The following is a 23006-nucleotide window of genomic DNA, read 5'->3' as shown; positions in this document are numbered from 1 at the left end:
CTGTGGTCTGTAGTCTAGCAGTTTTTTCACAAGGCAGCAAATGTGTTTAGTATAAAACACCACAAAGCAAATTTAAATTCTTGCTCAAGTGATGTAATTTTTATGTTACATGCTGAAACAAATGGAATTGAGATCAAATGTCTCTGTAGAACTGCATTAATCAGTTTGGGTTTTTTTTTCCCTGCATTTGTCTCTTCCAAAGAGGGATATGAACTTTTTCAGGGCAGTTTTCTTACTGTACTTCTTGCATACACAGCCAAGATATGTGCTAAAACTGAGTTCCTAAGTAACATTTCTGTGGTAAAGTACTTTGCTTTAAAGGTGTATTACTTTGTAATCTACCAGCAGCACTCCTGTGTCTTTACTATCCCATTCACAAGCCTCCTTTATGAATTAGGATGCTAAAAAAGCCTGTGCTGAATCCCAACCACTGTCTTTGCTCAGTTTATTGACTGGTACTGATACGTATTTAACTTCCTGTTTTTTGACTCTGTAGTATTGAACTTTGACATTAACTATACAGTATAGGTTTCATCTAAGATAATAAATACATATCTAAGGTGAGGAAAGAATGTCAGTTACATTTTGCATCTTCCTTGAAGACCTTTCAAGTAACAACTGGCTTCTATTTTTGTATGATGATTTGTTTTCATGTTCACAATATGAGCCTACTGAAGTACTGTTACTTTGTGAAACTGTTCTTAATGGTTTGAACTGTATACTAATTGTATTGCTTATTACCAATGGTAATAATTTGCAGGTTGGATGGAGTCAGATTAGAAAATGGAAAAATTAACGTTGTCAACAAGAAGAATGGGAACAAACCAAAGTTAAATCAGAAGAAATGGTAATTTTTTGAAATCAACTTTCCCTACCCCACTATCTTCCTCTTATATCATCTCTTTATATGTTAAATAAGGGCTGAGGTTGATCCAACTGCATTTTAACTTCTGGTATGCAATTGTCTCTATCATATTAACTCAGGTTTGGAAGTTCTCTGTAGATATTTATAGACTTGATCTGTAGATCAGTAATTGGGGATAGATTACATGTGGTATATCCTTGTTTCTTTTTACTGTACCTTAATGTGTTCTGTGGATTAACTGTGTCATTGAATGCTAATGCCAGGAGAAATGTAATGGGTAATCCAGTCAAAAGCAATTTGACTTCTGTAAATCTGCTTTCTGTAACAATAAGAATACATGGATTGGAAATAAGCAAATGCATAGTATGCTTTCTAAATTGCTTTTAGCAAAGTGATTTTTTTTTAAATTCCATTGATGTGATTGAGTTACTTATACCCGAAGTCCTGAATAGTCTGTCTATATAGGAAAAGCAACATTGCATGACAGTAGCTGGTTTCACAGAATTGGGGTTCATTCCTAAAATGCATCATCAAGGCCTATGGTACCTCCTGATATTGAAGAAATAGGTAACTTAACCATTTAAGACCATTTAAGATTGACGAAAATAAGCCATAATTAATTTATTTAATCATGGCATTTTTGAAACAGTAATTGACTGAGTTTTGAAAGAAATATTTCAGATGGAATTTTTGAAGCTTAACTTTGGACAAAGAAATTCTCCCTGGAAAGTATTGTGCCTGTTCTTTTGGGTTCATGTTCTGTGGTATTATTAAAGGTCAGGTGTGTGTTATTTCAAAGGATAAACCCTAACTTGCTTAAGTTAGCATTTAATTGTAGAGTTTACAACTTGTAATAGTTGTAAATCTGAATAGTCACAGTTCTGATGCTATTAAATATCTTCTAGTTCATACCTCTGCGATGTGACCCTGAAATCTTTAGATGGAAAGGAATTCCCGTGTCATAAGTGTGTACTTTGTGCAAGACTTGGTATGTGTGTGTATTTTTATATCTTTATATAACATAAGTTATATTGTCTTTTTAAACTGTCACTTTATTGCATCTTGAACTGAAATGCCTTTCTTTGCAGATTATTTTCACAGCATGTTAAACAGCTCATGGATTGAGGTAAGTTTGCCAAAACCATGTGTGATGGATTTTTTTTGCATCCAATAAGTGACAGCTTTTCAGTTTTTCCTATAATAACATATCCTAAATGCTGTGTAAAAGAAAGGGTTGGAGTCTTTGATTCCATTTGCAAGGAAAAAACCCCACAAGCCACATTTTTGGTTACACTGTATTTGTACTATTGAGATTGTGTATTAAATGAGAAGAGCAAATATAATACTTTATATTGAAGGAAATTACTGCTTTTATTTTAGGGGTTTTTAGTTTGAACTAGTTCATGGATTTATAAAAACCTTTGACTGGACTGTTCTTATGGGATACTGCTTTGGATGAATTTTCATTTTCTTTCTGTAAAAGATTGTACAATTTAAATAGTATGCAGATTGGAATAGCTTGTCATGTGTACTGAGTGCGAGAGAGAACAGGATTGAGGGTCAGTGTGTAGAACTCCAGCTGACTTTTGCTGTTAAATTAAATAGAGGATATCAGGGACTATTCTACTTAGTCACCAACTGCTACTTCAAAAGGTGTAGATCTTTAATTTGTCTTGGTTCCTATTTGCCAGCTGTGTGTCAATGCCCTGGTTGTTCCTGCACATTGTAATTTCACCAAACATCTCTGTTTAACTACCTGAGCACTATTGATAATGTTTATGGAAAGAGAGGAATGGTCTAAGTGGAGAAGCATTTTTCTGAGACTAAAACCTAAAGCAGTGTGCAGGAGTTCCTCAAATTTCTTAGCTTTCTGGCAAAACATTAAGAACATTCAGTACTTAAGTGAAGTACTGGCAGTTCTGTTCTGCTGTGAAACAGAACTTCACCTGTACTCCAGGTTACTGTGCTGTCTTTTCCCAAGTCATCCCTGAGAAAACATATTTGCAACAAATTATGGATTTAAGGGGTTTTTTTTGAGTGTTGAGTGTCCATTTGTATCATGATTTTGTATATGAGTAGTATGTAGTTCATAAGTTGCCTATTATTTTGTAAGTCAACCTAAATCAACCTAAATTAATAAGTAAATATTTTATGAAGCAAGGGCTGTAGATGTTATATAAAAACCCTAATGTCTGTAAGAGATTTTTAACCTTTAGAAGGAAAATATGTAAGTGCCAGTAGTGTGTTCTAAAGCAAAGTAAATATTTTAGTATGAAGCTTTACTTGGGTACCACCTGAAGTAAACCAAAATTGTTTAGCAGTGATGTTGAGTAAACACAGATGGTGACAATTGCATGGTTTAGTGGCCAATGTTTGCTCTTATGAGAGCTTTACCTTAATTGTTAGGATGGCTCAAATGGGGGCCTGATGAGGACCTTGTTAGCAGAGATGTTAACAGTAGTGACTACTTCAGTATTATTGTTATTTGGGAACTCATGATTTCATTAGCTCTTTTGACCTTGGAAGGAAAGCAGTTCAGTACTTGCATAGAGGGTTCCTGTAGTTCTACTTTTAGGCAATTGTTGGTAAAGTAATGTAGTCAAGGAAGATTGTTAGAGTAGATGATCAAAGTGATCAAACATGAAACTGTTTCGTGGGTATTTATTCAGAAGTTTGAACAGATTTTAATTGCTTTGCTACAATCAATTCTTGATTGAAAAACTTGGACAGATTTTGCATTAATGCTTAAGTAATTAATGTTGAAAATGTCACCTTTAATCTATGTTATTTTCTTAATATAGGTACTGTCTTAATTTTGCATTTTATTCCAAGTAGTCAGCCTCTCTTATTCTTTCTATTTCTTCTTTTTTTTTCTTTAAATATTTCTGCTTTTTAGGCTACCTGTTCAGCTCTGGAAATGCCCATCCATTCTGACATACTACAGATAATTGTGGATTACTTGTATACAGATGAAGCTCTTGCCATCAAAGGTGCCTTTAATATATTTTCAACTGTAACTCTTGCAATTTTTATATTTTTAAAATAGAAATTCAAAACTTAATATGCTTGTGTTGGAGTTACGTTTAAAAAATCAAAATTCTTGACTCTTTCTTTGGAATTTGAGGGGATAGCAGTACCCCAGGCCTTGTTTTACCTTTTCTTTAGTTTGTCAAACTGCAGTATTCCTTTTCCCTCCTTCTGTTGCTTCAAAAAGTGGATTGTTGGGGCGCTTCTAAGGTATTTCTTGTGCTGTGAAAATACTATCAAAATGTGCGACGCCATTATATTTGTGCTTTGGTAAAATTTCATTGAAGCTGTCTGTTTTATAGTTGCTTTTGATTTGCCCCCAGTGTTTATATGATGGTTTGTTTTCCAGATTCTCAAAATGTGGAATTCATATGTAATGTTCTTGTGGTAGCAGACCAGCTTCTTATATCCAGACTCAAAGAAATCTGTGAAGTAGCCATTGCAGAAAAATGTGAGTCCTTCCACATGTATTGTAAAGGGTTAGAGAACAAAAAATGCTATTTTTAGATGTTCTTGCCTTTTGCAGCACAGAATTTGTGTATCTTCCTTTCAGATGATTACATTTTGATGTTCATTGCATGTCTGCTAATAATTGCTTCTTTAGTCTGAGCAATATTCTAGGTTAGCATGATCTTCCATTACTTATGTCCATGCTCTTTAATAAAAAATGTAAAAAATAAAAAACCAAAAAAATCTAATCCAAATGAAATCTTCATTTCATTGAATTGAAATTTCTTTTCTTTAAAATATGATAAAATGAATTCTGTTTCTATTTCTGTCCTTGTATTTAGTGTTCCCACTCTCCTCTTTCACTCTCCTTATTTTTTCTTTATCTGTGCTAAATTTGAACATTTGGATGTTTATGCTATTTATGAAACTTACTATTTTTATCTTTCTTTTTCCTTTTTGTTTTGGACTGCTGGGTTTTAATATTTTGAAATTGGTCTGTTTGTAGGCAGGGCTTTTTAGTTCTGTGCAGCAGCCATTGCATGCAAGCTGCCACAAAGTTACATGGAGCTCCCTATTGTTTATGGCCATTGGAGCATTAGCATTTTTTCTAGGAATGGGATAGTATAAGATACGTTTCAATAACTAGATCATGCTGCACAATAACTCTTAAAATGGCTGCTTGATACTACAGCCAATTATCTAATTTAGTTTGTTGGTTTTTGTTTCTGCAGTGACTTTAAAGAATGCTGCTGAGCTGTTGGAGTTCTCAGCAATGTATAATGCTGAACAGCTAAAATTGTCCTGCTTGCAGTTCATAGGACTCAATATGGCAGCTTTGCTTGAAGCAAGGTAAGCAGGAATGCAAATGTGTTCATGTATTAGTTGTAAAATTTAAAAAGCCCAAAAAGGTAAAAGGATTGAAATACCTAATATGGACAGTTTAATGTTAAAATGCAGCTGCATGCTTCTAGTTTAAAGGTAGGCTCATTTTTGTCAGTTAGGGAGAGAGAAGCTAGTTAAATCTCTGTACATACTGTACCAGTTCTGTAATACAAAACCATATGTTACAGTCTGGCATGAAGAACCTCTCTGGAATTCAGTGGGCTTTAACATTAGGTCTAGTCTTTTCTGGGGTTTTAAAAGCGTTTTTGAAGATGCATAAAACTGCTGTGGGGCTTTTCCCTTCATTTGAAGGCTGGGTTTTTTTGGGGGATGGGGATTATTGTGGGGATTTTTTGTTTGTTTTAGGACTGTTTGTTTGGGTGTGTTTTTTTTTTTAAAAAACATAGTTGTTAACAATGAATATTTGATTTGTTTTAAGTAGGTGTATTAAATAGCTGCTTCATTTTCCAAAGAGGATGGGCCTTTGGTAGTCTTTTTGCTTTAACGTCTGCAGTGAGAGCTGAACAAATTAATTTATTATCCTTGCTTTCCACAGTGGTTCTAAAGTTCTGAGAAGCTGAAGGTGTGCTCTGGCCTTCCTTCTCTTGATGCATTTGGACAGGCCATAAAGTTGTTTCCTAAGTACATATCATCTTCTCAGAACAAACCTTATCAGCACTGAATGAAGTTCTTTTCTAGCAAAACCTTAAGAAAAATACCAAAAAACCCAGCCAAAAGAAACCCTCAATTGTGAGTTCTCTCTGTCCTTTTTGTCAGACTTCTTCTCACTTAGAGAAGTTCTTAGAGATCTGAAACAGTTCAGAATGCCAGCATTTCATTGCCACGTCACACAGTGGCTTCACTTGCATCCCAGATACAGAAGTTCATTCTTATTAGCAATTTCCCTCTTCACCTCTCTATAAAATATGAACATTCTAACCTTTGATTTTTGAGAGAAGAATAAAAGTCTAGTAATGTTGCCTTAAATATTACCTGGAATTCAGACTTGTTTCCTCTTAAGCCTACATGTAATATTCTTATTACAATTAGGAGTCTGGCTACATTTAGATACATGTCAGGAGGACAGTATGCAGAAATAGGTAAAGCTACCAGTTCTTGGTAACTTAAATATATAGGTCTGTTTTGGCTGTGACCTTAGGTAAAGGTAGGTGGGAAGGTTGTGTGTTTAATCCTACCCTACAACAAAGGTATTGATTAGTTTTTATTTTGTGTTCAGTGTCTTCCTTTAGACTCTGACTGCCATGAATAGGTGATAATACCTGTAGGTGAGATTCATCCGAAATGTTAATCTGAATTTTTAATTAATGTGATTTTTTTATAAGTTGCTAAGATGACTGTGATATTTAAGGATAAAGATAATTTTTTTTTTTATTTTAGGACTCTGGAAGTCTTAAGTGATGAAGTTGTGAAGGATCTTTCTGTTTATTACAGGAAAATGGTAAGTTGTACAACTTGAGTGTAAGCTGATTAGGTGTAAAATTAGAATAGATGTGATAAATATGTACCTGCAGAGTCTGTAGGTGACAGGCTGAAATGGAATATCTGACTCAAAGTTGTCTTCTGCTGTTATCACTCTCAAGGAGTCCATATTTCATTATTCACTAGCTACTGCTGCTACAGTGTTGTGTCTTTTAAATTAATTAGTTATACACATTAAACATATTAATGTTCTGTAATTAACAGTTGTTGCTTGGAACAGGGTAAGCAAAACCTATGGAAAAGAGCATCCCTTACTTAGAAGAAAGCTAAAACGTTCAGGGTGATCACATAGATGTTAAAATCAGTAAGAAGAATAAAGTGAAAATCGAACTGTAATGCAGTGGTGATAGCCAAGAGCCATTATAATCCAGTATTCTCTTACTGTAAAAGATAAATGTTTGCAAGATCTTTAAGCTTTTTTTTGCCATAAGTTAACAATAGATGAAACATAGGCATTTTGTGTCTGTCACTTAAGGTACTTCTCCAATTTTGCTTAAAGATATAACTTAAGTTAATAAGCTTGTTAGGTAATTAATTACCTGATTTGTGAAAGGGTTTTAAATGATGAACAGTTTTGGCCCTCTTAGATAAATTTGCTAGCATACAACTTCAGTGAAACTTAATGTAACAACTTTTACAACAGATTCCAGCTATGGTCAGGAGAGTAATTACTCCATATCCAGATGGACCTGATATAAGTTCTTTTGAGCCTGAAGATGGAGAGAACTTTGTCTTTTTAAGGGAAGAAATGAATACAGAACAAAATTCTCAGTAAGTATTTGTTTTTCATCCATATTTTTAACTGGATGAATTGTGTGTGGTATTGGTGCCTGACTGTGTTTAAGTTCAGAATTGAAAGATTAAGAAATGAGATTTCAAAGACCATTCTCAGTTTCCTTAAGTTTTTGAAAATGTTGCAAAACTGCAGCAGAGCCCTTGCAGTTTATAAGTGGCGTATGAGTAAAGGTTGCAAAATGAGCATTCACAGCAATGTTCGGGAGTTGTGCATGTGATGAGAGTATCTGTATATGTGTGAGACCAACTGTGCATTTCAATGTACTTCACTGCATTAGGAGAGATCAAAAGAGAAAAAACAGACTTGAATATACTATAGATCTGTATGAAAAATTGTGATAATCTAAATTTCTTGATATTAAGAAATATCACAGACTTGTCAAGTGAAATACAGAGCTTTGTAGTACGATAGAATGGCTTGGTAACAGGCTTCCAAATAGTGGGATAAAATGTCAGCCTGCAGAGGAAACCTCACCTGAAATATTGTGTATTGTTCTGAGCATGTGTGTCAGGAAAAGTTGCACTAAATAAACTAGTGTAGGTAAGAACTAGTAGATCAAGGCAACTGAGAGGCTATTTTATATTCAAGCCTTTCAGTGATTTTCAAGGCAGGGTGGTAGCATCTAGGGAATTGGGTAGTCCAAGGATTGAAAAAGTAGAGTACGGTAGTGCTGCAGCAGTGGTTAAGTAGTTATATAGTTACTTAACAAAAATCTGCTTAAAGAAACTTTGAAATAGTGCACTGTAGCTGCATTTCGTGTAATTCTGAATATGTAGCTGCATTTCATGTAATTCTGAATATCTGGTAGTTTTGTTAAAATGAAAGATGCCTTTTTTTAATTTGATTTCTCTCTTCCTAATAGCATATACAGGAACACATGATATTTAGTTAGCATCACCCTGTATCTGCTTTATTGTAAAATTAGTATTACCACAATGGTAGTGTTTATGTTGGGGAAATTTGAGACCAACTGTGGTGTTTATTGAGCTTCAGTAATTTAGGAGAAAACAAGAGAGAAAAAAGTGGAGAATTGTATGTAATTTGCTTTATGTCAGTTGCTGTGATATGTAGCAGGTTTAATCTGACCTAGGTGGCAGTGCCAGCCTGTGCAGCAGCTGTATCTTCCACTGTCTCAGCAGAAGTCTGTGTGCAGTATAATCGTCCAAAGGCTAGATGTAGATTGGAAAGAGTTTTTTGCTTTTCCTCCTGGATTCTTCTTTTCCCCCAAAGTCATTTATGAAATGGTTGTGCCAGTGCATAAGCAGAGAGGAGCAGGCAGAAAGTGACAGCTGCTGAGATGAGGTACTAGTGTTTGAAGTATAACTGCTGCTGCTGACTGAGAAAGGTGATGTTGACATGGGTAGTTCTCAGTTTCTTTGGCTTTAATGCATCCTGTGGATTTTTTGGTCTTTTTCCTATTAGGGAAGCCCTTTTCAAAAAAGCAAAAACTAAGGCAAAAAAGAAGCCAAGGAAACGGTCTGACAGCTCTGGAGGATATAATCTGTCAGATATTATTCAGAGTCCGGCCTCTACAGGTCAGTGGGAAAGAGATTCCTTTCAGGTATAAAAACAGAGCATAAAGTGTAATATGCAATGCAATTTCTGTATTTCAAGAAGGAAATCTTAGAAAGATTATTTCTTTTCTAGTGAACACTATAGTGGAATTTAAATAGTGAATTCTTAAGATAAGGGTTTTTTTGAAAGGGTGTTTGTCACCCTTTTGAAAGAGTGTTTGTCATTGTACCCAAGTTCAGCTAAAAGCATGTATTTTATCAAATAAAGATAATACAAATTTTATTATGTGGTTTTAGTAAGTGGAACATTTCTGTTGTGGGTTTTTTTTTCTGAAACACAAAGAATAAATTATTCACTTTTTATTGAGAAGATGGTTTAAGAATTTAAAGGAAAAGTGTTGTTATTTGTGTATTCTGAGACAGAAGAAGAAAACTAGGAGTAATGTTATTCTGAAAAAATATTTAGGATAGCAAAAAATTTGCTTATACTTACCACTGGCTGGTATTCTGGACTAGGTAAACTTCTGATTGCTTTAATTCATCATATGGTGTTAATAATTTTTGTGTTTGTTAAGCATTGTTTAGTCTGGCTCTCATGATTTAATAGTTCTACTATCTTTTTGTATTTCTAGGCTCAGTAAAACTGGATAAAGCTAACTCAGTAGACTCACTTCCAGAACTGTTAACATCTGACTCTGAAGGTAGTTATGCAGGAGTGAGTAGTCCCAGAGACTTGCAGTCCCCTGACTTCACAAAAGGATTTCATCCAGAGAGGACAGAGGTTGGATTTCCTCTTAGCAATTTTTTTTGTTGTTTGTGTTTATCTAGTCCACCAAAAGCAGAGTTTTTATTTTAGAGTCTTTCTGTGAACCTGTTGTACAATAGAGTGGATCACTTTGAAGAGTTGTAGTTTATTTGATTAAGAAAATAAAATTTAGTGTTTGCAGTGTTTTTTCAACAATTTTCTGCCTGATCTTTAGATGAAGGACAAAGTATGCAGTCCGGGTATGAAACCCTCTCACCCTAACAAGGAGATGAAGTCATACAAGGGAGCATCAGCAGTGATGCAGTCTGTTCCACAGTCCATTCCCAGTGCCAGACACAACTCTGCAAGCTCTCCCAATTGGGTAGCAACCAGTTTCAGGTGCAGTAATACTTACAGTCACTGGTTTACACTTGGTAGTGAAAGCTAACAATGTTCTATTCAGACTAAAAAGCTATTTGCTCTTCAAAATGATTGTACATTACTTTGACACGTGAACTCAAGATCTTGGTAATTTAATAAAAGGAGAATATTTTGTAATTATTAATTGAGAAAAACAATGCTATATATATATAATTCTTTTTTTTTAATTGCTTCCACTCTGTGCTTGTAATATCTGTTTTTATAACACCTGCTTGATTAATAGTGTGAAAAATACGGGACAGTTTTTTATAGAATCATACCATGCCTGAAGCCTTTAGAAGCTCCACTGGACTTTGACATTTTTTAGGCCTTTAGACTTAAAAGGGCTGTAAAAATCAACACCACAGGTTTAACTGGTATACTTGGTATAATGAAAAATTGAGTATTGTTTTTTATCTGTAAGGAGAGATGGAGGAAGTGCTGATTATGTTTTATTCCAAAGCCTGTCCCTGAATTGAGTTGAAATGCAGCTTACTTTACAGATGCTTTTAAGTACATACATTTTAATTTATAGTTTTTTGTAAAGTTTGGGAATGTGTAGATTTAATTCATGCTTATTTCTGTGAAAGTTTAAAATTAGGTCATGTATGAAAAAAGAGACTGATATCTGAAGTTTACTGATGTTTGTGTAGCACTCTGACTGCAAAAGCTGTTTTGTTTATCATGTGAAATAATTTTAATCCTGCACTTAAAAGAGAGATCTAATCCAACATTCAGAGCTGCAAGCAGTGCTTCTCTATAACTTAGCATGAGCATTTGACTACTAAATAAGTATCCTTATTTAGCTATCTAATTTTTTTAAGTAATCATAGTGTTAGGTATCTAATTTTTAGGGCTCTAATTTTTTTAAAGTAATCATAGCTCACATCTTTTTGTTTCGTACTATAATAAGTCTTGAAAGTATTTTTATAGTGTGCTCTTAAATATGTATATATTTATAAAAGTTTTGTCAGAAACATTTTATTTGAGGTTTGCCATAATTGAGGAAACAGACATAAATTATACAACCAGTTACCCATCCTATGTATGATTTAGAGGATTTCAGTGAAGGCTGGAACTGTGGAATGCAAGTAAAAATCAGTGCCTTGTAAGGTAACTTTTTATTTTTCATTTAGTCCTGCCAGCCCTCCTGCTATGGATCTGAGAACCATCATGGAAATTGAAGAAAGTATGCAGAAATGTGGAACCATGCCAAAGGCAAATTCAAGGTTGGTAAAAAACCGAAATCTATAAAAAAGGGTGATAGGTCTAAGTTGTTATGAATTTACTTAGTGGTTTAGGCCATTCAGTTTAAAAAAAGCAGGAGAAAAGTTGTGCTATTTGGTTTTGAACAGCTTTGTTTACTTCATTATGTTGTTTTTCTTTGAGCATACAAAATGAATTCCTTTATTTTACTCTAGTCTTACTTTGTCAACTACTGCAAAAGAACAAGTAAGCTAGTATCTTAAATAAGTGGCCTGTCCTGCTGAGCCTTTCTGTTTCTGGCCAAAAAGAATTAATTCTTGCCCTTGGACTTTGGAAATTACTTGTGCACGAGTACTGGATTTGAGAAGTTCATTTCTTGTCTTGCATTCTCTGACCTCTCCCAGAAACCCTGTCTTGATGTTAACAAGTCTTCAGACAGAAGCAAGTGGGGTTCCTTCTTGTAGGAGCATCCCAAACGAGACAGGGAGATAAATGTGCTTTTTTACAAGGCAGTGTGTTAAAGCTAATGTTGTTTAAGTGGCAACGTATGGAAGAGAAGAGGAGGTGACTCTCATGACCTTTGAGGTGTGGCTTTCTTATAAAGGAGACTTAGGACAGTACTCATGGAACCTGGTCAAGGCTTGCTTGATAGATAGATTCAGAAACTGCAAACAAAACAGCCAAGACTGAAGAATCCAAATAGCTTAGAAAAGAATATTGTTGCAGATAGAAGAAATGGCTCTATGCTATTGCATACATTTTTTTAATGTATGAATATTTTTGGTTAGCTAAGGGAGCTAAGCTTGAAAATCTCTAAAAAAATCACCAGATTAGAAAGTAGTCTTCATCTGGTGGTAGTCCTCTTTTGGTGACTTGATTCCTACTCTGCATGTTTTCATTTATGGACATCTATGTGAAGAATATTTCTATGATGTTTTCTTTCTGTCACTCTTGATATTAATTGATCCTCTTTTTTTTTTTTTTTTTTTTTGCTTCCTAGCCATCTGAGCCCTTGTTCCCTCCTTGCCTTTTGGCACTCTAAGCAAAGTATTTTTGTTTAGGGAAGAAGTTATTTCTCAGTTTAATTTGCAGGATTAAAGGTGAGTCATCTCAAAGGACATGAATCTTACAACTTCTTTCTTTGCAATGTCCATTCACAGCAGAATGGTGTCTCATGGAATCAAGCTTTCTCAGAAGCAAAGGAAAATGATTGCCCTGGCAGCAAAAGATAATGGATCAGCTAGCAGCCCAGAGCCTACCACTCTAGTAACTGCACCACCTCCACCCACAAAAGTTGCAAAACTAGGGAATGTGTGGTATGTTATAAATCAAATATCAATTCTTTTTCTTTGGAGAGTTTTACATTGAATAGGCAGACTGAACTATTTGAATCTACATTTGGAAGTAATCCAGAAATTCAAAGGGGGTAGGGAAATGCAGTGGTTGCAGTTTAACAGTTCTTTGAAATTTTGCTCTGAGTCAGAAGACTGCATCCCATCTGCTGCTTTCCTGTGTACGATGTTGTATTTGCAGATGGTGTTGAAGTAAATCATAGAAGAAGAAGAACTAGCTCCGAAACTTAGTTAGGAAGAGGTTATTGAAAACCATTATGAATGGTGCTTTTTCTCTGTCAAAACCAAAGGAAAATGTTAGCCCTTCCTGGGGAAAGGTCTGGAATGACTTTGGACTAGAGAAAACTGACCCAAATTAGGGATAACAAAGTTATCGAGGTGTCTCGGAGCTGGAGGGAGCATTGGATGCTTCTAACAGTTTTTATGGTGGAAGGATACATAGGGGTTTAAGATGACTTTGAATGCTGATCACATACAATATCACAGTAACTAATGCAAAAAAAGTTTGTCATCTGTTCAGTGAATTAGGTTTATAACAAATATAATAAGGTGCTAGCCCAAGTCATGCTTTGTTCTTCACTTTTACTGTTGGTATTGGATAAAAGCATAAACAAAACATATAGAAGTTTCAAACTATGTAAATTTAATGGGTTTGACTATCTCAGGAATAAACCTATTTGCATGCTCTAAGCATGAAGTAAATGTTCATTTAAAGTTCATTTAAGTAAATGTGGCCATTTTTCCAGTTTTCCCTGTTCAAGAAGGTCTAGACTTTTGTTGCAGATTACATTTGTACTGTTACCCTAGAAGAATTGTCTCCTGTTCCTGTAGCTTATTTGGTTGTACCTCAGTGGGAGCAAAGGTTTCAGCATACCCATCACTGTCACTCTTAAGCTTTCTGTCTTCTCAATTGTTTTTTCATCCATGTACACCTAATACTAAAATTTAGGGTCTCTTTTACTCCCCCAATCCCTTAAATTTGTTCTGATACGATATTAGGCAAAGCCCACAATTTTATTTTTAGGAGGAAAGACAAATGAGTTGGTTTGCATTTAAAGATTCAGACTTTTCCTGATCTCTGAACACTAATTGAGATCTTGACAAAAGGAGAAACAAGGTTTGCAAGATTCATCTTCTGAAGTCTAGTGAGTGGATGAATTTGTATCCTTAAAACTGGTCCTCTCAAATGCTTTGAAGAACATGCTACCTGCTTTATGCAGATGATTTTGCAGGTCAAGCAGCAGGTTAATTATTTGCCTTAGCTAATGGAGGTGTCACAGGGCTGTTATAGCTCTGAGGCTTAGAATTTGCTAGGAGGAACTGATGGTTGAATCACATGTTGATGAGCACAGTAAACACTGAGTCATTCTATCCTTTATTAAAAAAGCAATACTCTATCTACTATTTGTAATCTCTCCACTAATGTTGTAATTATCCATAAAAACAATTCCATATAAAAATTCTAAGAAATAAAGACAAAATTGTTTATAGAAATAAAATGAAGGTGAAGGAGAATCTCTAGCCTTTTATCATTTGCAGTGACAAAGTATGAAGGAAATCCTGAGGCAGCTGATGTCTTCTTTGCCTCAGTCTTTATTAGTAAGATGAGTCATTCTCCAGGTACCCAGCCCCATGGGCTGGAATGAATCTCCCATAATCCAAGGGGAATGATATGCTACACTCTTAGACACACACAGGTCCATGGGGCTGGATGGGAGCGACCCAAGGGTACCGGGGGAGCTGGTGAAGGTGACCACTGAGCCACTTTAAATCATTTACCAGCAGCCCTGGTCAAATAGAGAGGGCCCTGGTGTTTGGAGGTGAGCCAATATGACACCCATCTTAAGAAGGATTGGGTGGAGAATGTGGGAGACTACAGGCCTGTCAGCCTGACCCCAGCTCCAGGGGGCTCATGGGGCAGATCATCCTTAGTGCCTTAACATGGCATGTGCAGGACAACCGGATGGTCAGGTCTAGCCAGCATAGATTTAAGAAAGGAGGGTTGTGCCTGAATAGTTTGACTTATTCATACTATTCATCTACTCTCTGATAGATAATTCTTTACATATAGAGTGTTATTTAAACTGTAAACTGCCTATGAACTCTTCCTTGATTTTAAAAAGCAAATAAAGACTGATTTTTGACTATCCCTCGATAAATGTCTCCAAAAAGTATATTGTGCTCTTAAGGTTCTGATTAAACAGTTTTTGGAAAGAGCTGGGCCTACTGTGTTACACAAACCATCTTAGGTGGAAAGGCTAGGGTATATTTCAGGAGGATGGAATCCAATCTAACACTCATGTGGTCACCGTGCGTGATTCCACTCGTTCCTCCTGCGTTCCTCTGGCTGCCAATCTGGAAAATACCAGTAGCTCAAGAGTTCAAGCACAGAACCAGTGGGAGCTATATGAAATTTTAAAATTAGGCCTCGCTGCTGGAAGAAAGCATTTATTGAATAAACTTCAAGCTGCTTTAGGCAAGCGATCAATTATTCGATTGCCCCTGCTAGTTATTCAAAGTATTTTTGTGTGTAAGGTAGAATGGTTATTACTCATCTAGGCTAATATTATATTTGCAGAGTTAGTCTGTAAATTCACAGTGGACTATTAATCGACTGCATTTGGCAGTTGATTGAGCTTTCCATACTTGCAATATAGTCAAAGCCATAGAACTTGTGTTCCAGTGAAATCAGATATTCAACTTGGATGTTGAATGCAGTGAAGCACACTTGCCAGAAGGGTGTGGGACCTTCTGACTTTTTTGGGTTGACTGAAAGTCTGTTATACACTATGCCCTACCTTTTCCACCAAGAGAAGCCTCCAGTTTCACAGTTTTTTGGAAACTGAACCTTTCTTTCTTCCTTTGAAGAGAACTGAAAATTAGAAGGGAAAAATAAAATGCTGATTTAATATGCTAGTAATACTTTGAAAAAATGTCTAAAGTTAATTGCATGTTGACTTTATTAGTTCTCTAAGCCTACTTTGATCAAGGAGGTAGGAGTGTTGCTTACTTGTTTTGGGCCTTCTTTAAGCTCAGGAGAGTCTATGGCTTTTCAAGACCAGAGGCATGAAGAAATTTGAAATCTCTCTTGAGAATTAACAATTGTGTATCCTGATGTCTAGGTTGTCGGTTTGACAGCTTATACTTAACATCAGCAGCTGTTTTGGAACTCTGTGCTTTGATGGTTTGCAGTTACATCTTAGAGAACCATAGTTATACTCTATGTTTTTTTTAAGTATAAGTTAGTTTTTCTAATTTTGCAAATTAGATAAAAATGTCAATGTATCAGGCAGGAAAAGCTGAAATTTAGAGTTGTTACATGCTTGGAAAATTTTGTACCACCTTTCAGACAAATCATTTTAAGCCACAAATAATTGTTTTGGATAGGTTCACAAACTGAGAATGACACAGTTGATTTTTTTGGGAGATGTTGTTTGTGGGTTGGTTTTTTTTTTTTGGCTCTCTGTTGCAAGTGGATCTGATTTCAGTACAGAATTTTTATGGAAATGGGTAAATCAAATCAAAGTAGGCTACTTAAAATGTTACTAGCAGAAGCAGCTTCTGTGACAGCAGATCCCATGGACCATATGCCTACTCAGTATAATAATTTTGGGGGAGCTCTGGTCAAACACTTGCCTGAACTTCTGTGTGCCAGCTGGTGGTAGGAATAGAGGATGTGCAAAATGACTCTGAGCCCCTGTATCTGGAGGCTCCCATTCTGCTTTCTGTGTCTTCTGTGTTGCTTATCCAATATTTAAATAAAAGTAAAAGATCCAGACTTAAGCCAGGGTGGTCTAACATCAGACATCATACATAGATTTCAGGTGCTTTTGTTGTAACATTTCGGATACAGTGTTGCACTTTTAAAATTCCCTTGTCTTTGTTACCTTAAATTGTGTCCCACCCAGATGTAGCTTTAAAGTCTTTGACATGGGATGCTGCTCTTCTTATGGCAGTTGCACAAACAATTGGCATTGTATAAAAAGCTTGTTTGACTTCTGTAGTGTTTATGAAGAATTAATTCCAGAGCCTTGGTAGGTAAGAGAAAGACTCATGGTAACTGCCTTGAATTCTGTAAATAAAGAGGTTTTGGGTTTAGAAAGTGTTCATGATACCTAAGATGCTAAATTGCTATATTTTCTTACTGGTTTATTTTTGAAAGATAATATGCAGGCTCTAATTCAGTAACTTGTGCTTGGACAAGTAAAAGAAAATTGAGCATATCAGATTTTTGAATTTCACTGTGGATTAAGGGATTTATAGAGCCTCAAGCAGGTATGAGTAAACCATTCAGTATCTTGGGAAGAAAAGATAAGGTGTACTTGACTTTCATGGTGGTAAACTGCCTATGTTAGACCAACAGTACCTGGAGCATTATGATTTATGAAAATACTTTTCAAGGACTAGCACTGTTAGAAAAGGTGCAGCTTGTATAAGAGAAGCGATCTATGAAAAAAAGAATTAATTTATGAAAAGATGAGGTGGGGGGAATAGGTGGAGGGGTGGGGTTTGATTTTTTTTTTTTTTTATTCTAATGACATTTCAAAACTACTGTCTTCCTCTGTTCTCATAGATATTTATTTCCTGTTCTTTATCTATATGACCCAAAATGACTTATTGTAACAGATGGGGTCTAGCAGGATAATGGTGGTATACAAAACCTAAGTAACAATGTATTTTTAGTCATATAGTCATAAATGTATTTTTATTTGTATATTTAAGTAGAAAGGCCTCTTTGCTATCTGAATCATGGAATAATATGGGATCTGGGAAAGTGCAAGTATCAAGTGCATTGCTTTTGTTTCATTTTTATTTTTGAAAAGGTCATCTTCATTACATTCTGCTTTGCCAAAGTCATTCCGTGATCTTGTGATGGAAGAAGAAAAAAGTATGAGTGTGAATAATTCACCTGGTACCGGTATTAAAAGATGTGGATATAAAGGATCTGAGGATTCATCTGTCCAAAACACCATAAGGTAAGAATACATTTTTATGATTTGTCAACCATTGTACAAGAAGCACAATGACCTGTTAAATTCTGCTGAAATAAGAATAAAATTGTGACTTAAAAAGAGCATTCTTCTCATGATTTTTGTTAATAAGATTTTATGAATGAAATACTCTTAAGAATAGAAAGCTTAAAGATTGGAACAATTTAATGCCACTGCTAATACTTTGTTTCAGTTTCAAAGTGTTTGTATCCATATAGATGCATACATGTTTATATATATTTAAATATATATATGTGTGTATATATATATGTGTGTGTATATATATATATGTATGTATGTATATAAAAACTTCAGGCTCCAAACAAAACATATCTGAATTTGTTTGCTTATGTATCTTTGTATCAAATGATAAACCAGTATTTTCTAATTTTTGCAGTAATTAGATATTCATGAGCATTCAGATATGGCATTCATTAAATATTTTGCTAAGAAGTATTTTTGTGTAACCACTGAGTGGATAAAACTAGTTTATTCAAACACAGTTCTGGCATTTCCTAATCTGAGTTTTCTTATAAGATGACTTTATTGTTTAAGTGCAGTTTTTCATGGATTAAGCAGGCTTACAGAAACATTGATGCACTGGTTATGTCAGTGTATTATAATTACTGTGGGGCTACAGTTCTGAGGACAAAAATAAGGCATGTGTGAATAATATCTCTAGTTATTAGACAATATTGCTCTTTGGTCAAAATGTTTTAGCCATGCATCCACTTGCTACCTCCAATAGAATCTCTGTTCTGGGTTAAAATAACTGCTTAAGCTGAGGAAAGAATCTCAGCCTTATTCTTGAAGGTCTGTATGACTGAACTGCCCACCCACCTGCATCTCCTCCCCCAATCATCAGTAACTTTGAATGCTAGATGTTTCAAATATATTTACAAAACAGAGAGACTGAAAATCTTACAGACTCTGTCACCTACTGTCTGCAAGCACTGCAGAGCAGCTGACCCACAGTGGTAGGGAACCCAAGTGTGACAGCACAACTGGCTGGTGGCTTCCCTGGCAAAGGCACAGCCCCAGTGTGCCAGAGGGAGGTGAGCAGGGCAGGCTCTGTGGCAGAAAGCACATGAGCCGCAGTCAGTGAGCACAGACAGGTGCATTGGGATCAGGCAAGGTTGACGTCAAACCTGCAAATCAAGTCAGGGTCAGGAACAGCAAAGCTGGGCTTGGCCATAGCTGCAGCATAGCTCAAGAAAGGCCTGAGGGACGTAGCTTAAGTGAAGCTCTTGTATAAAGAGGGGGAGTTTCTGTAATCCTTCACACAACTCTTCTTACAACACAACTTCAGAACAATCTGACTCAAGTTTATGCAGCTGTGCTGAGGGAGAAGTTTGCAGAGCTGTGGGTGCACAAGCTATATCATTTTCTGGCTGGTTTTTTTATGAACTCCTGTTCCATTGTCTTCCAGTAACTGACTCCTCTGTGAGGAAAAGAAAGTTCTTCTGGGTCTTGCTTTTGGTTGTTCAGCTTGTATAAAAACTGGTGTTTCTCTAGGACAGAAGTAGTACATGTGTTACTGCTATATAAAGAATAAAATGAGGATAGAAATGTAGGAATATTGTGTGTGGGATAGTGGCTGAGGAGAGAGGTAGGAGGCATTTGGAGTGTGTGGGATGGTGAGGCATTCCTCAGAAAGAGTGATAAAGATCAAGTTACTGTGGTGAGTGGAGGTGTGGGGACATGAAACACAAATTTGCAGAACAGGTATTTTTCATTTTGTTGCTAGGACAATAATAAAACTTTTCATTGTATGGGAGATGCCAGGGGCTGGTAATAAGAGAATTTGCTCTGGATGCTATTATTAGCTTTGCCACAACAGCTCTGTAATCTTCATAAAGTCATTTATTTTCCTTTTGCATTGCCCTGTCTTGTCTGTGCAGTCTGGCCAGTCTGCACGCTCTCAAAGTGGACTATTTTAGCTGAATGCAGGTTTAATACATTAAATGTCTGAAAATGATACATTAAGCTAGTGGAAGACTAGTAGATGGCTAAATTGGCTATCATCACTTTGAAAAGAAGGTCCCTCCAAAGCCATTTCAGGTTGTTTTTGAATTGTGTCTGAAGATGCCTTTTTTTTTCTAGTGCATGTAAAGAGCCTAGGTAACTAGTCCCTCCATCTGAAACTTAGGAGTAGAGTTTCTAGTTTGAGGTAATTTTATTTTTTTGACTGTACAGTTTTGTCACAGTAGGCTCTGATTTTATACCTGAGGCATTTAAGGGCTATTTATGTGAAGATTATTTATCCACACCCTTACCCCTTCCTTTTAAAGAGGAGGAAATTACACAGGCATAGAGATAAGCAATCCCCATCTGTTGATGTCAGACTTGGTGATGGGACACTGAAGATACTTGCATGACTTTATGTTCCTGCTTTGTCTTTCTCCTTTGGATAAACTGTGCACTAATTGAACCGACAGTTTCTTTTATCTCTGGATGAGGGTATTTTGGATGGTGACATAAGCATTCTTCTATGTACTGTCACTTTCCAATTTTTGCAGTTCAGATTTTTTTTTAGGTAAACCCTGTCATGAATTGTGGTGATTTGAACTGCATTCAATCCAGAGGCACATCATTCCAAGAGCTGGGGCATGTGGCTGTGGCTGTGTTGTTTCCAGGGGCACCTCAGCCTTGGGAGTTATGCTGTGCATGTATAGCTCACAGTCCAAGCTAAAAGCATGGGGCTGACATGACTTAACTCAGTTGTGGCAGCCTGACTTGTGTTCATGGTGTTACTCCAGGGAGCAGGGAAGCGTCTTAGTGGAAACAAGTGTTTGCAGCTTTGTGTGGGAATGGCCTAGTTCTGTCATGGCTAATAATGAGCTAATATGTAGCTCATGACTCAAATGGTATAGCAAAACCCAGGAGGGTTCTGCAGGAGACCAGGCTTTGTGTTCTCTTTCTGAGAGCAGTTATTAGATCAGGGAGGCACCAAACCTGACCTGGCGTCTCATGAACAAATACTCAAGAAACACTAGGGAGCTCAGGGCTGGGACATTTTGGTGGCTGCACAAGAGTCATGGCAAGTTCAGCCAACTGAGTTAATCAGGTTGGTTCAGTACTGATGATACTTGGCTGGTTTATTTCCATGCAGACCATTTATGTGTCTGCATCAGTCTTAATTTCTAGACTTCCAGATTTCCAAGTTCTATGTTTTTGTGGCTCTTTTTCCATTTTTCTGTATATGCTAGCTTCACATTTCCTGTGTATTCCATTTCTAGTCATTTTGATGCCAGCTGAGGAATTAATTTAGAATGTTGAAATATCTGCAGTTGATTTAATATCTGGACTGAGTGTCTTGTTAGCAAGAAACACAGATGTACATATGTACAAACAGCTTCAAAACACCTGGACTTCTTCCTACATTTTAAAGCCCCATTGACTTTAAGTGAGGGAGATGATATAGGTATTTACTTATGTTTTAATTGATCACTAGAGTATACTGTGATGCTGGAACTATTAATTCCAGTTTTGGGAAATTCTGCTGAGGCAATTTTTTTAAATTGTTACTTGGGTTTTTGGCTTGTTTGTTTGTATAGAAGTCATCAGGTTTGTTAAGTGTAGCAATCCAGTTGAGTTCATTTATAGTAATGCTGTGAGTTCTTTGGATTGGGAATGGAAAGAATAGTGTAGCTGTCAAATCAGATACTGCCAAATATGCTGGAAGGTGAGTATTATAAAAGCAGGTGGAAAAAGAGATGAAATTGAGAGTTAATATCAGTATAAAAGCACAGAAGGCTGCCTTCATCCCCTCTTTGTCTTCCTTTTCTTTGGTTCTTTTCTGCTTTTCAGTGTTCTTATCTTTAAGTGCAGTAAAAGCCTTGAACACTTGCAGGGATGGGGCATCCACAGCTTCCCTGGGGGAAGACCTGTTCCAGTGCCTCACCACCTTCACAGTGAAGAAGTTCCTCCTAATATCTAGACTAGACCTTTCAGTTGAAACCTTGTCCTGACATTACATGTGCTTGTAAAAAATCCCTGTCTATCTTTCTTTTAGGGTCCCTTCATGTATTAGAAGGCAATAATTAAGTCACTCTGAAGCCTTCTCTTTTCCAGGCTGAACAAACCCAATTCTCTCAGCTTTTCCCTGGATGGAGAGGTGCTCCATACCTCTAATTATCTTGGTGGCCTCCTCTGGACTTGCAGCAAGGTCCATGTGGTTTTTGTGCTGAGGATGTCAGAGCTGGATGCAGCTGGAAAATAGTGCCCTGCTTTGAAATCACAGAATAATTTTGATTCTGTAGTTTAGCCTCCTGCTCAAAATAAGTGAAACTAGATCATGTTACTCAGGACCTGGCCTGGTTGAGTTGTGACTGCTTCCAAGAAGATACCCCAGACTCTTTGGGCAGCATGTTTCAGTGGATAATCATCTCTGTATGGTATCTTTATTTTTCCTTTTATCTATGTAGAATTTACTATTCTGCCTCTTGTGTATGTTGCCTCTAATCTGTCCTTGTGCTCTTCTAAGAAGATTCTTGCTTCATCTTTTCTCTGTACTGCACTTAAGTAGTTGAAGACAGCAAAGAGATCTCCCCTTTGCTGCCTCCCTTTAGGATTAACAAAACACATTCTTCCAAATCCTGGACTTGTTCCAACCTGACAGCATCCTTCTTGTATTGTGGAGCCCAAAATTGAGGATGTTGCTCTATATGTAGATGAAGAAATACAACATCCTCTGCCTGCCTTGCTGCAGTATTGCTAGCACAGCCCAGCACGCAGGTGGCTTTCTCTGCTGCAGAGACACTGGCTGGTAACATCTTCCACTAATTGTCAGCCAGGACTCTACAGGTTCTGCTTTCTCTCTGCTGCTTTCTAGCCAGTCAGTCCTGCCCAGTACTGCCTCATGGGCTTGTTCTCTTCCAAATACAGGACCTTGCACTTGCCTTTGAAATTCATTGGTTCTTAGTTGCCCATTTTTCTAGCCTCTTGAGGGCTTCTGAAAGGCTGCCTGACATCCAGAATATGCACCATCCCAACCTCTCCACAGCCAGCTGTGGCCTGCTGAGGGTCTGTTCTGTTCTATTCTGTTCTACCAAAGATGCTTAACAGGATTGGTTCCAGTACCAGCCCCTGAGGACCTCCACTAGTACTTGCTTTTCAGTTGGACTTTGTACAGCTAATCCATTTCCAGACCATTTTCCACCCATCTCATAGTCCATTTACTCAGTTCATATTTTTCAGACTGAGAACAAGGATGCATGACCTGGCAATGTGCATTGTTTGTTTTGTGGGAAAAATTA

At 36.6% G+C, this 23006-nt stretch overlaps 1 protein-coding gene across 2 annotated transcripts in view; it reads left to right on the top strand.

The window, feature by feature from the left end:
- IBTK (inhibitor of Bruton tyrosine kinase) overlaps positions 1-23006 on the top strand; it is a 52743-nt gene that overhangs the window by 24491 nt on the left and 5246 nt on the right. Inside the window, exons 13-26 of one of the 2 annotated variants that reach the window (XM_054629305.2) lie at positions 761-847; positions 1771-1853; positions 1954-1991; positions 3762-3855; positions 4242-4343; positions 5074-5191; positions 6623-6683; positions 7368-7495; positions 8943-9055; positions 9667-9815; positions 10015-10178; positions 11336-11428; positions 12569-12721; positions 17581-17733. In XM_054629305.2, coding sequence (XP_054485280.2) covers positions 761-847; positions 1771-1853; positions 1954-1991; positions 3762-3855; positions 4242-4343; positions 5074-5191; positions 6623-6683; positions 7368-7495; positions 8943-9055; positions 9667-9815; positions 10015-10178; positions 11336-11428; positions 12569-12721; positions 17581-17733 — 1536 coding nt within the window. Of the gene's footprint in view, positions 1-760; positions 848-1770; positions 1854-1953; positions 1992-3761; positions 3856-4241; positions 4344-5073; positions 5192-6622; positions 6684-7367; positions 7496-8942; positions 9056-9666; positions 9816-10014; positions 10179-11335; positions 11429-12565; positions 12722-17580; positions 17734-23006 lie in introns of both variants that reach the window. The other variant, XM_054629304.2, reaches the window with a different exon arrangement.

The sequence above is a fragment of the Agelaius phoeniceus genome, chromosome 3 (assembly GCF_051311805.1).
Source record: "Agelaius phoeniceus isolate bAgePho1 chromosome 3, bAgePho1.hap1, whole genome shotgun sequence".
NCBI lineage: Eukaryota > Metazoa > Chordata > Aves > Passeriformes > Icteridae > Agelaius > Agelaius phoeniceus.
Note: the sequence above shows the minus strand (reverse complement) of the source record. Positions and strands in the feature narration are given on the sequence as shown.